The sequence below is a fragment of the Alligator sinensis genome, unplaced genomic scaffold (assembly GCF_000455745.1).
Source record: "Alligator sinensis unplaced genomic scaffold, ASM45574v1 scaffold820_1, whole genome shotgun sequence".
Classification (NCBI taxonomy): domain Eukaryota; kingdom Metazoa; phylum Chordata; order Crocodylia; family Alligatoridae; genus Alligator; species Alligator sinensis.
In genome coordinates this window covers 312937-329091 of record NW_005842428.1, presented here as the reverse complement: position 1 = coordinate 329091, position 16155 = coordinate 312937, and the positions used below count along the sequence as shown (strand labels likewise).

At 40.6% G+C, this 16155-nt stretch overlaps 1 protein-coding gene across 5 annotated transcripts in view; it reads left to right on the top strand.

Annotated features, from left to right (window-relative positions):
- Positions 1 to 14606, top strand: part of RCBTB2 (RCC1 and BTB domain containing protein 2) — a 67890-nt gene extending 53284 nt beyond the window's left edge. For 3 of the 5 annotated variants that reach the window (XM_025211768.1, XM_025211769.1, XM_006030178.3), the window contains 3 exons: positions 5579 to 5718; positions 8149 to 8279; positions 11051 to 14606. In XM_025211768.1, coding sequence (XP_025067553.1) covers positions 5579 to 5718; positions 8149 to 8279; positions 11051 to 11191 — 412 coding nt within the window. In that variant the 3' untranslated portion in view covers positions 11192 to 14606. Of the gene's footprint in view, positions 1 to 5578; positions 5719 to 5866; positions 6016 to 7500; positions 7651 to 8148; positions 8281 to 11050 lie in introns of those variants that run through there. The other 2 variants (XR_001358566.2, XR_003095623.1) reach the window with 2 other exon arrangements.
- The last annotated feature ends 1549 nt before the right edge of the window (positions 14607 to 16155 follow it).

Below are 16155 nucleotides of genomic sequence, written 5' to 3'. Positions count from 1 at the left end.
TTTCTCTAGAATACTCCAGCACCAACATCTCCTTTTTAGACACGATGATCAGTATCCAGAATGATAAAATACAGACCACATTATACAAGAAACCCACAGACCAACATACATATCTTCACAGAACCACCAATCACCCTAAACACACCAAAAAAGCTGTGATATACAGCCAAGCCCTCAGATACCACCAGATTTACACTGAAGAGAGCACCCGGGGTTGCCACCTCACCAATCTTACAAAGGCTTTCACCCAACAAGGACACTCCTCCAGAGAGAGAGATTGCACGTTTGAAAGAGCCACCCAGATACCACGTGAAGAATTGCTGCAGTACAGAAGAAACCCCCCCACAAATGGCACACAGTTGGTTATGACATATCACCCCTCCCTCGAACCCATAGGGAAAATCCTCAAACAGTTGCAACCCAGACTAGAAAGAGACCCTTTTCTTAAAAGCAATCTTCACAGACCCACCTATCCCAGCCTTCAAACAAGCACCAAACCTTGCTAACCTCTTCACCAGAAGCAAACTTCTTTAGGCCCAGAACACACCCAATTGATCCAGACCGTGCCATGACAAGAAATGCAAAACCTGCTAACACATCTCCACCCTCCCCACAATTACTACACCCCACAACAGAGCCAGCAGCATTTCCTGATATTACAGTTGCCCCTCCAGAAATGTAATATCTTTCATCCAATGCACCAAATGCCCTGATGGAAAATATATAGGAGAGACCAAACAACAACTGCTCAACAGAATGAATGCACTCCCAAGGTCTGTCAAACACGAGAATATCCAATTACCTGTGGGGGCACATTTCTCACAAGAAAACCACTCTCTCTCAGTTCTAATCCTCAAAGGAAACTTACAAAACACTTCCCAGAGACGAGCCTATGAACTCCACTTCATCAACCTCCTGGATACTAAAAATCATGGACTAAATATAGACATTGGATTTATGACACACATTATAACCTGCCTGACATCTGACTCCCCAGGTACCTCTCCACCATTCATCCCCTTTCTCTCCCCCCCCCACCCAGCCAGTCTCTCACCCATTGACTCCTCAATCTACATCTTCACTGACTGCCTATCTTGTATACATACCAGCCCAGCCGCTGGCTTCTTTGCTTTTCATTATATCCAGGAAGAGCACACACTAACCGCTGAAACTTTCTCAGCCTGACAAAGGATCTTTGAACCCGAAAGCTTGCTTAAACATTTTTTTTCCAACTATTTAAGTTGTTCTATTAAAAGATACCAGATTCACCCAAAGATCCTTGTGCTTTGGTCTAGTATAAGGGTGTAGGTTGTAGCCGTGTTGGTCTCAGGACATGTCATTCTCAACCTTGTTGGATTTGAGGAGACCTCCATAACTTTTATGAATTGAGTGGCATCCCATTTCAAGAAATTATTTATATCATGCAGTATGCATTTCTTTGCTGAGGGGCTGGGAAGTGGTGGGGAGATCAACCGGGCAGGGACAAGCCTAAGCCTGAGTTTATCTGTTTATCTCCTCACACCTCCTGGCTACAGCACCCTAGTGAAGAATCACTGTCCTAGACACTGTAGAAACACACAGAGGTCTCTGCTTGGAAGATTTTACATGCAAAATAAATGGATACAAGTTGGGAGGAGAAACAGGGACACAGAGAAATAAAGTAACTTTACCCAACTTCACATAGCAGATCAGTGGCAAAATGAGGTACATAACCCACGTCTCTTGTGAATCAGCCAGATCTTCTATCTACCCATCCAAATTGGTTCTTATTCTATCTCTGGTCTCTTAATCTTTTTGCTTCATCCCACCTAATAATTGCCCTTTCCTGACATACGTCTCGTGTCAAAACCCTTGCCCATGTATTGGTTGCACCTTGTTTTGTTATTTTCAGTTCTCTGTTGTTCTGCTTCTCCTCTTGAAACCCTTTATTGATTTCCTGTTTATTACTGCACAGGTTCAAGCTCTTGTCCTTGCCATATTTAAACTTTCCTTCATTTTCATCTCCTCTCTCACTAGCCACTAATTCTCTTCTCCTACATTCTGCTTAACTTTCATTTGTTTCACATGTCCTATTTTTTATCTGCCAAGTATCCTCTCTGACACGTAATTGTAAATCCTGTCTGCCAAAACTTTTTCCTAGCTTGTTCTTTTTGGTGAATAACTCATTCACATCTTACCCTTACATTCACTAGTCTCCTAATCTTTGCTTTGCTGCTCCTAGACTGTAATCCCTTATTTTACTCCGCCATGACTGGTATAAATTTATGGCACCGCAATAATAATTTTTAACAATAAAAAAGTCAATTAATTTTTTCCATGTACAGGGATCAAGCTATTGGCATCTTGTCTAAATATAAAACCATTAAGATAATTATTTTCAGCTAGCCTGATAGTGATGTCACAGCAGGATCTGAATTTGACACACACGCTTGTTGTAAGGTTTCTGAGATAGTTAGTACCTCTTGTCAGGGAGGTAATGACTGGGGAGAGCTCCCCTTGGTTATGTATCCATGAGCAGAGAAACATAACTAGCTGTGTTAGTCTGGAATCAAGCAGAAGCAGGGTAGTATTGCGCCTTAGGCCATGTCCAGATGAATGCGGATGTTTGGTCCCTGGGGAATACCCATGCCGTATACACTTTGGCATGTGGCAGGTTCCCCTGGGGGCAGTAGGGGAGTCTGGGGCTAGCACTGGGCTGGCCCTAGCAGCCTTACCTGGGGGCCTCCTGGGATTACAGCAGCGGCAATCCTGCTGGGTGGAGCCTGGCTGGCAGCTGCAGCACAGCTCTGGGCGGCCCAGCTCCACGTTTCAGCGGCGTGTGCTGCCCATGCTTGTGCTGCTCCATTTTTTTTTTCCTGGGTCTTTTTTGACCCCTGGATATCCAGGGGGTCAGAAAAACCTGCATAAAACAAAAATGGAGCAATGCACACATGCACAGTGTGCCCTTGCAGCACAGAGAAAACCTGACTTGTGTGGTATGTGGCTCTGCAGATGTGTTTGCAGCACCACATACCACACAACTGTGCTCATCTGGACGCGCCCTTATAGTCTAACCAAAGTAGTTATATATAGCACAAACCTTTGTGAGCTGAAGTTCATTTTATCTGATGGTGTGAAAGAATGAAGAAAGCAGAGTATGAGGAGAGAGAAATCGGAATACAAAACCTTTCACAGCATTGGATGAAATGAGCTGGAGCTCACAGAAACTTGTGCTGTACTAACCAAAATAGTGGGTATATATGTGGTTTATATATAAACTATTTTAGTTAGTCTATAAAGTGCAAAATCTACCCGACCTTCTATTTTTTTAATGTCAGAGTGAGAAGACACAATCCTGTCATAAGAAACTTTTATAGACGTGGAATGAAAAGGAATATAATTACCATCTGAGGACCTTTGAATTAGAGACTAACTTAGTTAAAACATTTTTTTTAAATAAGCAGTACTTTGTAGGAGATAAATCTGCTTTTCTGAAGGTAAGAATCCATAGATAAAAATTTGCCTATTAGACAATGTAACATGAGATTCGTACCTTTATTGAGCTGTTCCTGCCTCAGGACACAACTGATCAAAAACACTTCTCTTTCCAGAGCACTGTCACAAGTGCCTGATGTATAAAAGCACCTTTTTGGTGCATTTTTTTAATAATTTAATAGGACTTCCCTTCTGCCTGTCTATCTTATTCTATCACTGGTGACTACTAGCACATGGTAGTGAAATGATGGGGTAGACCCTCCTCCTGTAGCGGTGGCCAGAAATATTCTGCTTGCAAATGTAGATGCTTCCATGGGCTTGTAGGGATTATGTGGATAAGTAGCAACTGTTGTTCCCTTAAAAAGATGCAGCATGCACTCCCCACCTTCCAAATTCCCGATCTTCAGGTTGTACAGAAGTAGTGAATCATACTAACACTCTATTCCATTGGAGAGGGCTACCACTGCTGTGATTCGTCTGTTCTGATCTCAGGGAAAATAGAAATTTGTGATTTTTTTTTTTTTGTCTATCCATTTGAATCCCATACTTATATGCAGTACCATAAGAGAACTCAGAATATAACTTCTTAATATTTTAGGATTTTGTTTGTGACATATGGAGAAATATAACAATATACAAAGCAAAATATATGCATAAATAACAAATTAGACTAGGCATAAAAGGAAGACTAAACCAAGTTATACATTGATTTTTTTCATTTGTACTGTATGTATAGATAACTGAAAGATATATAACATGTAAATAATTTGTTTGCATCTGGAAGATATTACAGATTAGATCAGGGGATGTATAGTAAAATCATCTTATTTTCTTAATTAATGGTTAGAGCTTGAAGACGGTGTTTGTAGGAGGAATAAAAGTAATTGTGGCTGTTCTTAGAAAAGGCTTTCCTAAAGACCAGCTACTCAGGTTCATCAAAAAAAATCTTCAAAACTATACCAGATTTAATAATATTTTGTATCAGTTAGGAACTATCTTTACAATATTCTTGGGCCCATAGTACAGTAACATTCTTATAAAAACTGGAAAAAGAATCTGCCCTCCAATTGTTGTCTGACAGGCATGGGGGGTTTAAATCCAGTGAAATTGTATAAAATAAATGTAACAGGCAAAACAGGCATTTTTTTAAAATGTGGTTATAGCAATGAAATGATAAAAGATAATGTCACCTCTGTTTTAGCTGCAATTATTTTAAATTTTGAGTATGAGGAGATCAAGTTAAATTTGGAATTTGGACATGGACAGTGACATTAAAATACTTGGTACGTACAGTCTTGAAAATAAGATTCATTTGGAGCAATAGTCCTCAACTATTTTAGACTCAAGGGGCTCCTCTGAAAATGTCAACTTAGCTTTCATTTGTTTTATAACTATGGACATATAATGGAGAAATTCTGTTGCAAAGAACTCAAACATGAGAACAGGTCAGAATGTTTGTGATGCTACAAATCCTTATTGAAAATCTCTGGATTTAACTTGAGAGTCATGTATAGGTGTTTGCATACCTCAATGATAATATTGTGTGGCATCCCACGACATCCATAAAAGGATTTTGTGGCACCCTAGTTGAGAATCACTGGCCACATCTACACAAGACGCTACTGTGCAGTGGTTACTGCTTATTTATTTAGTACCTGTTTATACTTGTATAAACAAGTACAAAATGACTGCTCAGTAAACCTGTTACTGCACAGTAGTGCTGGCAAATACCTTTTTTGTGACACTACTGCTCAGTAGCTTAATACTACTGCTGCACAGTAGTGTCACATCATGGTTTTTGCCATGCGATGCTACTGCGCAGTAGCATCAGGCTACTGTGCAGTTAGCATCTCATGTAGATGTGGCCACCGAGCTGGAGAACAAGAAAGAGGGAATAGGATAATCGTATATAATTAGTAGAAGAATTAATAAGTTCAACAGACTCCTGCCTGCCTTTCCCCCAAAATATCTGATTGGTGTTTATCACATCAGTGCATGTCTTATTGTGTATCTTTAAACTGATTGATACAAAGATCTTGTTTCTCTTAACTTGTCAGAAGTTAGCTATGTTTACCACATTGTGTCCCTTATTTCTGTTTCTTAGGTGTGAGCATTTTCGTTCTATATTAAGTAACAATGATGATGAAATAATAGAAATGAGTGAGTTCCCTTATCCTGTTTACCGAGCTTTTCTGGAATATCTGTACACAGACAACATCAGTCTCCCTCCTGAGGATGCAATAGGTAATGAATGGGTGTAAATTCAAGTTACTTGTAAGAAAAAAACAATGAGGTTTGTTTTAATGGGTGCTGAAAAGATCATCTTGAGGATGGTCCATTTTATGTTTCCTTCCCTTAAGACTCTTTTTTTTTTATGCTGCTGCATTGGTAGAACAAGGGAGAAGGGATCCAAGCTACAGGGAATCAGATTCAGGAAAAGAAGAATAGCAAAGCTGCAGTAGAGGAGAGGGACAGAATGAACACCAGGACTTAATACAGACAGTCAAAAAGTCTGAAGCTGAATCCATTCAAACTTTGCAGGTTAGTCTAAACTGTAGAGTAAACTGAGAAGAAGTGAACAGACATTCTGTAAATACAGCTACGTGCCTGCAGCGGCTCAGGCTAGAAGTGGGGGGCATTAGAGCAGGCCTTCCCTTCTCTTTGTCAGTGGCTGGAAGGCTGGAGGGAAGGTGAGAGAGAAGCCCTCCAGGCTTTTTGACTACTCCCTGCATGAGCTGGGGGGTGGGGTGTGACCCAGCCCCAGTAGGCCCTCTGACTATGATTGGGGAGGGGGGTTTCAAGCCCCGCCCTGGTGTGAAGGGATCCCAGCCAGGGTGTCCCTTCTTGGCAGGGAGGGGAAAGCAGCCCCTGCCAGGCTTTTCCCCTGCTCCCCACTGAAGGTGGGGGGATGTGGGGAGGGAGGCATGTGGCCAGACCCTGGCCCAGGCCAACATGCTGAGGGGGAGGGGAGAAGAGGGGGTTTAAACCCCCTTGTCTGCAGGGGACCTCAGTAGGGGTCTGCTTGGCAGGGATGCAGCAGCCCCTGCCAGGCTTTTCCCTTCTCCCTGTTTGAGTGGAGGGGGCAGAAGCAGAGGGGAGGCATGGGGGTTTAAACCCCTTGTGCCAGAGGGTTTAACATCGCCTTTGCTTCCTCCCTAAGCCCAAGTCTGCTTGGCAGGAGCAGCTGTGCCCCTGCCAGCTTTTCCCTGCTCCCCACATGAGCAGAGGGGACAGGGGCATGGCCAGATGCCGGCACTGGGCCACACGCTTGGACAGAAAGGAGGGAGAGGGTTTAAATTTTGACAGTCATAGAATTTACAATTATATGTCAAAGAGGGTATTTGGTAGATAAGAAACAGGACATTTCAATCGAAGATGGCAAAATGAAATTTAAGCAGTGGGCTGCTGCACCCCAGCCAGGCAGACCCAGGCTGAGGAAGCGAGAGTGGTTTAAACCCCTCTCCTTCCCCTGTGCTTCAGCATGCCAGCCCAGGGCTGGTGTCTGGCTACACCCCCGCCTCCTCCACTCAAGCAGGTAGTGGGGAAAAGCCTGGCAGGGGCTGCTGTGCCCCTGCCAAGCAGACCCCAGCCCATGCGGGCAAGAGATATTTTAAAGCCTCTCCCTCTGTGCCTTTTTCTGCCTGCCTGGCCCCAGGGTCTGGCCACCCCCCTTCCTCTGCTCCAGAGGTGAGTGGGGGGAAAAGCCTGGAAGGGGCTGCTCTACCCCCTGCAGGCAGATCTGGCTGCGATCTAAAGCTGGGTTTCTCACCCCACCCCCTTTCTCAGCCAGCTAGAGCAGAGGTAATGGGGTTAACCCTGCTCTCTGGAGCAGACAGCACAGCACAACTCAGGGCTGCAAAGCATCCTGGGATGCTGGAGGACTGTGAGTTAACTTGAAGCAGGAAGGGGTCTGTGACAGAAGTTCCTTAAACCAATTTGACCTAAATCAGTTAAATCTGATTTCTTAAACCAGTTTTGGCCACTTTGAAAGCAGTTTATGTGCATTGAACTTCTGTTCTGTTACAGGGTTAAACCAGTTTCTGATCACCTTCAACCAGTTTGTGTAACTTCTGTCCCTAGCTCAGGAGATGATTAAACGAACATCAAATAATGAGAAAAGAATTAAGCCTATTAAATAAGGATTCCTCACTTATCATATCTGGACCATTTTTAGAAGACATGAATAGGCATGTATTATTACTTTTCCATTTGTTAGTTGTCCCAGGGGAATCATCATGAATGGGAAGGAACGGGTCCACATGATAAAAGAACGGAACTGGTTCACTCTAGTACAGTGGTTCCCAACCTTTTTTTCTGCACACTGCTGCTGGGAGCCAAGTGCAGTGGCGGTGACGGCCTGGAGAGCTCCTGACACGTGGCGTGGCTCCTCTTTTCTGTGCGACGCTGCTGGCATTGCCCCCGCAACCCTCATTTGGGTTGCAACCTGGGGTTGGGAACCACTGCTCTAATAAGATGTGTGCAACTATGAAAAAGTTGGAAAACTTACTTGATAATAAGTATGTGATCCTTCTTTATTTATGTAAGCCTTTTCTTAGTTTTTCTATAAAAATGCAGCATTATATCACAGGAAAAACAATCCTATGGAGTAGAAGTGTTATAGGTTTGTATCAGGCTAACCGAAGATATATGATGTATCAACCCAATTTTCCACAGGGCTGCTAGATTTGGCAACATTGTATAGAGAAAATAGATTGAAAAAGCTTTGTCAACAAACAATCAAACAAGGCATTTGTGAGGAGAATGCCATTGCTCTTCTTTCAGCTGCTGTTAAATATGAAGCTCAGGTATGGAGAACTTTTTAATCACTACTGGTGGCTCTTTAGTAAAAAATGTTTTCTGAGACTTGAAGCTTTTGAGGATAATTATTTATTGTATTTAGCTTACTCTATAGAGATGACTGTTTTAATCACACTCTTTGGCTTCCAAAATATGGACATTTAACCTGCTTCAGTCAACACAAAATGCAGCCACTAATGTAATTGTCCTTTAGTATCCTTTTGGAATATCTCAAATCTATTTCTCTATCATTGCTAGCATGAAATTTAAGTCTCATCACTGTTTATCCTAACTGCCCCACTACTTATTCAGGTTGCTGAGTTTTGCATCACAACTGGAAACTTGTTCTGCTAACTGTTCACTATCCACATTTATACACTGCTCTAAAACCCTCTTTTTCCATACTGCTTACAGAGAACCATATTGACCTGCAAGCAAAATGGCTTTTGTTTTTTCTCTTCTTGCATTATCAATATTCTCAGCTGTGTGGTCTTGGGCTGTGAGTGGCTGGGAGCAGGGAAACATCATTCTAGAATGTTTGGATAATGCCCACCATGCTGAGGGCACCATCACAAGTATTTATTTGCACACAAGCATAGATTTAATTTTGTGAAAAAATTTGTAGACAGATAATATTCAAACTTAAAAAAGACCAACAAGTGTAGTTTTTGGTGTTTGGAGATGTGAATATCTTTCTTTTCAGATTTAATTAGCATTGTACATCATTTCAACCTCACCAGGATTGCCTTACCCAGGTTTTAAGGGTGTTATTTCCTGAACAAAAATAAAAGTAAGACTTAAAATAAACAGAGAAGGCAAGACACAGTAGGACATCCATCAGATGTTGTAAACTAAGCTTTTAAAAATATTTTTAATGTATTTGATTTGGTTTTGCTTTTCTGAGGAAGCCTGTATGGAAAAGAACTTAAATGAGGTGACTAGGAAGACCTAGCAGAATGGAACTGGTTGGTTGTTCCATGTATGGAGAGCATTGAGGATGCAGAAGTAAAGACAAACGGAAGTAGAATGAAGGAACTTGAAAGCTGAGCAGAGATAGCATGAGATAGGCAGGGTAGTAAGGTGCAAAATGAAATGTTCAGTAGAGTGGATTTGAGTAGAGCTTGAAGATAAGGAGACACTTGAGTGGAGGAATTGGAAATGGGAATGATGTAGTCGGATTAATAAGCAAAGAAAATGCATTTTTGGTTGAAGGTGCAGTCATGAGTAGTGGTTTTATTGGTGAAGAGGAGTTTAGCAGTAGTCAGGGCAGAAGCATGTGAACACTTTACTTCTATCTCCACCTTAGTTATAAAGATATTGGAGGGCAAGATCCCAAAACTCTTTGATCTTTAAACTGTAGGTTCATTTGGACCCAGTATAGAATCTCCAGAATTCACTTTCTTCCTTCCTGCATTTTTGATTGCACTGTTGAAAATCAGGAACAGTTCCAGTTACTTCATCTCAGTTGGACTTGTCACAAATGCAATTGTGTGAGTCATAAAACACAGTTTGGGCAAAGTACTAGAGATTATATGACGTGGCACACGAGGGCTGGGAAAGATGACTTAATACATGTTTCCCAGCTCTATCTAATATGATTTATAGCATCCCACCAGGGACATAGAGGCAAGACTGGCTGCTTCCCTGTTGGACTGTCTAGTAACTTTCCTGAATAAACTTCTTTATTGTTATGAGTGATAGCCTGTGGGTGGATGATCCTTTTGCAGTAAACCAATTCGCTGTATAATTCAAATAGACATGTCTCATTCTATCACTTAGTTAGAGACCTACCTAACTCATGGTTTTACAGAAACCATGAAACTTGGAGTTGCCTGCAAAATCCATGGGGAAGAAAAACTTAATCAAAATATTATTAACTCTTCCCCTCCCACGTAGGCTTTGCAGCCTGCTGGGAACAGGAAGGCACCAGCTGCAGGGGCAGCATGGAGGAGGTAGTTGCCAAGATGGCAGCTGCCCCTTGTCCTTCCTCCCCAGGACCTCTCCACCAATCAGCACTGAGGGTCAGGGCCAGAAGTACAACCAGTAATCAAGATGGCAGCTGCCCCCTCATCCCTCTTCCCCCCAGGCTTCTATGCCAATCAGTGCAGTGGAGTGGGACTACCACAAAATAAGGTCTTTGTGCTGGGACAAAGCAACAAAAATGCCTTTGTCTTGCTGTGAGTTAGTAGGCCCCTAATTTATAGCTGATCAGACTGCTTATCAGTGGGACTGCTAGTTTAACTCACATGGTAGAGCATCTGCTAATTGTTCAGATGATACGCTTTTAAAACAGGAGATGGTCACACTTTCAGTATTCATCATTCATAAGAAAATTCAGAAGTTTTGCTTGTAGACTAAAAAATGACACCATAACACAGTAAAGAAATGTGCACCCCTTTTTAGCTGCACCCTCTGTCCTTCCTGTCTGTTTTCTGCCCCGTGTGCAGTACCCTTTCTTCACTACACATTTAACTCTTTAGTTCTTGATTTAATACCCTTGCTGTTCTCGATTGTATTTGGTGCAATATATATATAGACAGTCTCCTTCCTTGACAACTGGCTGACATTTTCTGAAAGCCTGGCTTCAAACTTAACACCAGGAAGAGTCGTGGCCCAAAACTATAGAGGCTTTCTTGATAAGCTGATATTGCAGTGTTTTAGTTTAGGCATCACTCAACATTTGTAAATATTCATGTGGGATAAAATAGATTACTAATACATGATGGCTGACTTTATTTATCCATACAATATTACTAACTTAATTTCAATTTATCCATAGGACTTAGAAGAATTTTGCTTCAGGTTTTGCATAAACCACTTGACTGTAGTTACTCAAACTCAAGGCTTTGCAGAAATGGACCATGATCTTCTGAAAAACTTCATTAGCAAAGCAAGCAGAGTGGGAGCATTTAAAAACTGAAGCAAGAGCATGCATTTTTTCAGCTGCACACCAAGTATTCATCATGGAAACATTTCTCCTCTGAGAAACTTACCAGCAGTCAGAATTGATGAAAGCTTGGAAAGAGTACAGCATCCATTTAGTTCATGTCAGTGGGCTTAGGGAAACCTGTGTAGCCCAATATCTGTACTTTGTGGAGACGGGTACAAAATGGCTGGACTCTCATCATGCAATTTGCCAAAATCTGAATTTTTACACAAAAACAAGCAAGCCTAATGCAGTTACTAATGTTTCCCCCTTTGTATAATCAAACAGATTGAGTTTTTACTGTTTTCCTTTTGTACTTTTTCCTGCCTTGAACATTTTTATGTTTTTGCAATCAGTCCGTTACTATCTTCATTTGAGTTTAGACGATAGTACAAAGTTAAAGTATGCACTTTTAAAACTAATCTAGATCAGCGAGCTACGTGAAAGTTCCTTTCTGGTTAACTTATCAGCCCTCCAAGAGGTGTGATAGTCAGAAGGACAAGTTTCTATCTTATGTGATAAAGAACCATTCCCTCATGAGGATGCAGGACATGTGAGATCTATTCATTCATTTAGTGTATAACTTGTAAAAAAAAAAAAAATATCAAGGACTTATGTTGAATATAGCAGTCTTGAGCTCTTGGGTCTTATGTTCATGTGTAGACTAAAATTATTTCCTTGTTCAGTGTACGTTATATATTTATGTCCTCTAGTTTCAATGAAACTAACTTTTAATTGGCTTTTATCATGGAATGAGTTATTGCACTGTGTTTGTTTTGCTGCTCAAATATGCAACTCATCACTTGCTATTAAAATAAACTCGGGGAGAGGAAATTACCAGTTGATTTTTTTTAAGTCAGAGTTCACAGATAAGTGAATGACATAATAAAGTGGGGGAAGAAGTATAGATTTGAAGTTATAAATCAATCTCTCTCATGATAAAACCGTAGAAGTTAAACTTACCATGGTAAACAGGTGTCATGCAAATGCTTTAGCAATGACACTGTGGAGACTACTATAATGTGCTAAAACTTGCACAGGAAAACTTCTGGACTGTGATAAATGATGTTGAGATTGTTACATTATGTTTACCAGTATTGGTTTCTCTTCTAATGTACAAGTCCAACTCACCTGTAAGTTACATTTACAGAAACTAATTTTTGTTGGAAAAATGGGTAAAACTGGCTTCAAAGATCTTTTTACATGATCTTTTACAATTGGACAAAGAAAGACAGAAAGGATGGTCCAATAGCTAGAACACAAGCCTGGTGCTTGAGACTTGGTTCATGTGCTTGGGCAAGACACTCACCCAGATCTTCTAAAAGTATTTAGGCAACTGCCGTAGAGATTGTCTGCCTCAGTTCTCCAACTACAAAATGAGAACCCCAGCATGCACATGACAGGGTTGTTGGGAAGGTAAATCCAGAATAGCAAAGGTGACCAACCTGCAGGATGTCTCACAAGTGGCACAGGCAACCTGTGTGTGGGGTACATGATGGATTGAGGAGAAGACAGGCAACACAGGCAGACAGAACAGGCAGCAGAAAGCAGAGCAGCAGATGTGGCAAGGAGCACAGGGCAGGAAGCAGAGCAACATATCAGTCAAGGAAAAATGGATTCGAGTGGTACTTGGAAAGCACAGGGCTTAATTTGTTGCATACCTGCCAAAAGAAAGGATGGCCTCTACTGCAGTTGGGTATGAGGTATTTGGAAAATGGGGCAGTTGAATACTTCAGAACATGCACTTCAGAACAATTAATTTGGTTTTGCCACTCTTTCAGTGATTGTGTTAAGACTCACTCCATCATCAGAAATACTGTGTCTTGTGTTAAACAGGAGAGCTGCTCAAAAGTTTTCAGGCCAAAAATGTTCTTTCATCAAAACTAAAGCTTTCCGGAGAAACATGCTTATTTTGGCAGATTAGTTTTGACAAGCCAGAGAAAGGCATTCTGAGGAGGCTGAAACATTCAATACCTGAAATATCTAATACCTTTGGATCAGTGCTTTGATCATTGTTTCAAAACCATTTTAACACACTTTTCAAAGCCTAAAAAGAGATGCTCTTATTGATACAAAAGTATATTTTTGGAAAATTTCGTTTCATGAGAAATCTTGACAGTTCTTCCCAGAATCCCAACAAAAGCAGATTTCCTACATACTGATCATCCTGGCTCTTGCACATGTCTCCTTAACTGTCTCTATTTGTAAACTTTATTCAGATGAACAAAGTATTATTTCCAGACTGAACTAGGCATCCACTCCTGCATTTCATCAGTGAGGGAAGGATAAATTTCCATATCAACGTATTTGTATTTGTAGGGAAGCATGAATTCAGGAAAGCCAGTTCCCAAGAATACAGCACCTCCTTTATTCTTGTTTCTCCGACTATTTTTTTTTTTTGGTCTTCTTTGCATGTATAAAACTTTTGTGTCTATGTTCTCAGAATGGTTTTGTAGTAACAACAACAAACTGGAATGGTGAAAAAATATCTAGTATAGAGTAGTGTTCATTTTGAAGGTGAAATGAAGTAGTCTTGGTTTGCTTATTCAAAGGAGGATTTAGTGTATTACTTGATGAAAGCAGTAAAATAGCATTTTAATACAGTGCCCTCTGAATGCTTGTATTATGTATTTATTTAGTTCTCATTCACATGGATCCGTGACACACCAATACAGATTTCTTCCCTTTACACTTAGAAGGCCAAGCTTCACATTCCATCAGTTCAGATGCATGTGCACCTATCCAGGTGTGTGCGCAACTAAATTGAGCGGAGAGCATTTTTTTAAAGCTGGAGTACCGAAGTCAAGGGTGCGCCATTCCTCTCTGGGAACTGGATACATGTGTATCATTGTCAACCAGTAGTAAGTAAACCAGGTCAGATATCAGTGGAAAAAGTGTACACTTTTGGAACTATAATTCTTGATAACTGAGGCACTCATTAAAAAACTTGAATAAGCGGCAAAAACTAAAATAACTTTGGAAAACCAACGAGACAGAGCCTTCCACTTAACCCCAGGGGAAGCAGCAGTGAATAATTTGTTACGTTAACTGAAGCTTTAAAGGAAGAAAAATAGAACGCATTCATAGTTTGAGAGGTCTACCACCATGATTGATGTTAGCAGGCCTAGCACCACGGCATTCTCCTGAACCCACCTTTAGAATGATAAAGCTTTATTGCAGTGCATGACCACTCTGTAAATTGCCAAATTATACAATTTTTTATGGCCTAAACACAATTCTTCCCCCGGGCTTCCCTTGTAAAAAAAAAACAACCTTTTTTCTCTTGCAAGAATGGAAACGTATGTGGCTTAACACCTAATGAAGTATGTAGCCTTATGACAAAATATCCAGCCAACTTTAAAGTTCTGTATCAAGTCACCTGGGTTACTGGACTATCAATAAAAAGTGTATAAAGTTTAGCTTTTTGTCTTTTCTTACTATTTTAAGTCTATTTTTTTGTTGCTCAGATTCATTAACAGCTCTGTTCATTACATCCTTGTAAGTGTTGAAGGGAAAACACATAACTTGCAAAACGAAGACTGAAGTTCCAAAATATATATACAAGACTGTGGAAATGACTATCAGCAAACCAGTCGCGCACAAGCAACAGCAAAAACAGCATCTGCATAAAAATGGTACTGGAGAATTTGCCAAAGAAATAGATTAGATGCTTTCAAGCAACTTAAGGCAACAGTAATTGATAAAACTATATGCATTGTCTCGTGTCTCTAACATGCCACTCTTGAAAATAACCGGTAAGTTATACTACAACAAATTTAGATAATAACCAGCTTCTGTTACATGTTTAAATTTTTAAACCACGTCTTGTGCCAAATTCCTACAGCTGTAACCTTCTACGGATGTCCCATCATTTTATAACTGGTCATTTTCTTGGGAGTAAAACACATAGTGAAGTGGGTGTACATGCCACTTGAATCTATTTAGAGTGCTGTTATTTTAGAAATGCAGACTTTTTTGTGCTGCTTGAAAGAGATAAAATTGAAAAGCAAAAGTAACTGAATGGGTAGAGATTTTATGCCAATTTGTGAAAGCAAGTAGTATCGGGCACTAGAGAACATCAGCAAGAGAACAAGATTATGACAAACTGCAGAGAGAAAATGTTGGCAGCACTAGCAAAGGGACAGATCTACCTTCAAGAATATTAAACATATTAATTTAAAATGTCCTAAACTTTCAAAATCCTGTTTAAAAGGCAAATGGGCCACCTGTTTCAATTTACACAAAGATCAAGCATAAATGCATAGAAATTTTATTCTCAGTTGCAAAATGCAGTAATTGCCTCACCCACGGTAAAATTATTTGCTTGGAAACTTTTTTTTAGGTTCAAAAGGCAGCTGGTTAGAAAAGCGAGTGAATTGCACATTGGTGCCATAAGCAAAATATACAGGTCTAGCAAAATATCACGTGCTGATATTGCAGTCTGATAAGCACTGAAAATCCAACATAAACCACAATCATTTCTGTAGTTCTATAAGCGAAAAGACAGAAAAGACAAGGACTGGAAATTAACAGCTCGTATTTTAGATTAGAAAAAGAAAAGCAAACGTTTGGCAACTGGTGGTAAGACAAGAAATAGGAAGTTTACAATAGCCCAACATGAAATAATCTTCTATAATGGATGTATTAATTGTTGGTGTCTATTTTTCATCTTTGAGGTAAGAGAACCTAAACTGAACAACCCATTGGCTTAGATGGCACAATGGTTTTTATAATCAGTGACATGCAAAGGAGTGATGCAGCCAATACAGTGTCAGTCCACCTTTCATTCCCCAGCCTGAATGGCCAGGTATAGCTGGGTCATCTGGGAGTGGCCTGTGACACAAACTCAAGCCTGTTTAGCCACAATGAGATGGCTTATCTCCTAGTACAGCACCCAGGACCTGAACTGAGAGAGTGGACACAAGTACATTAGGAGCCGTTTAAGGAAATGTTTCAAA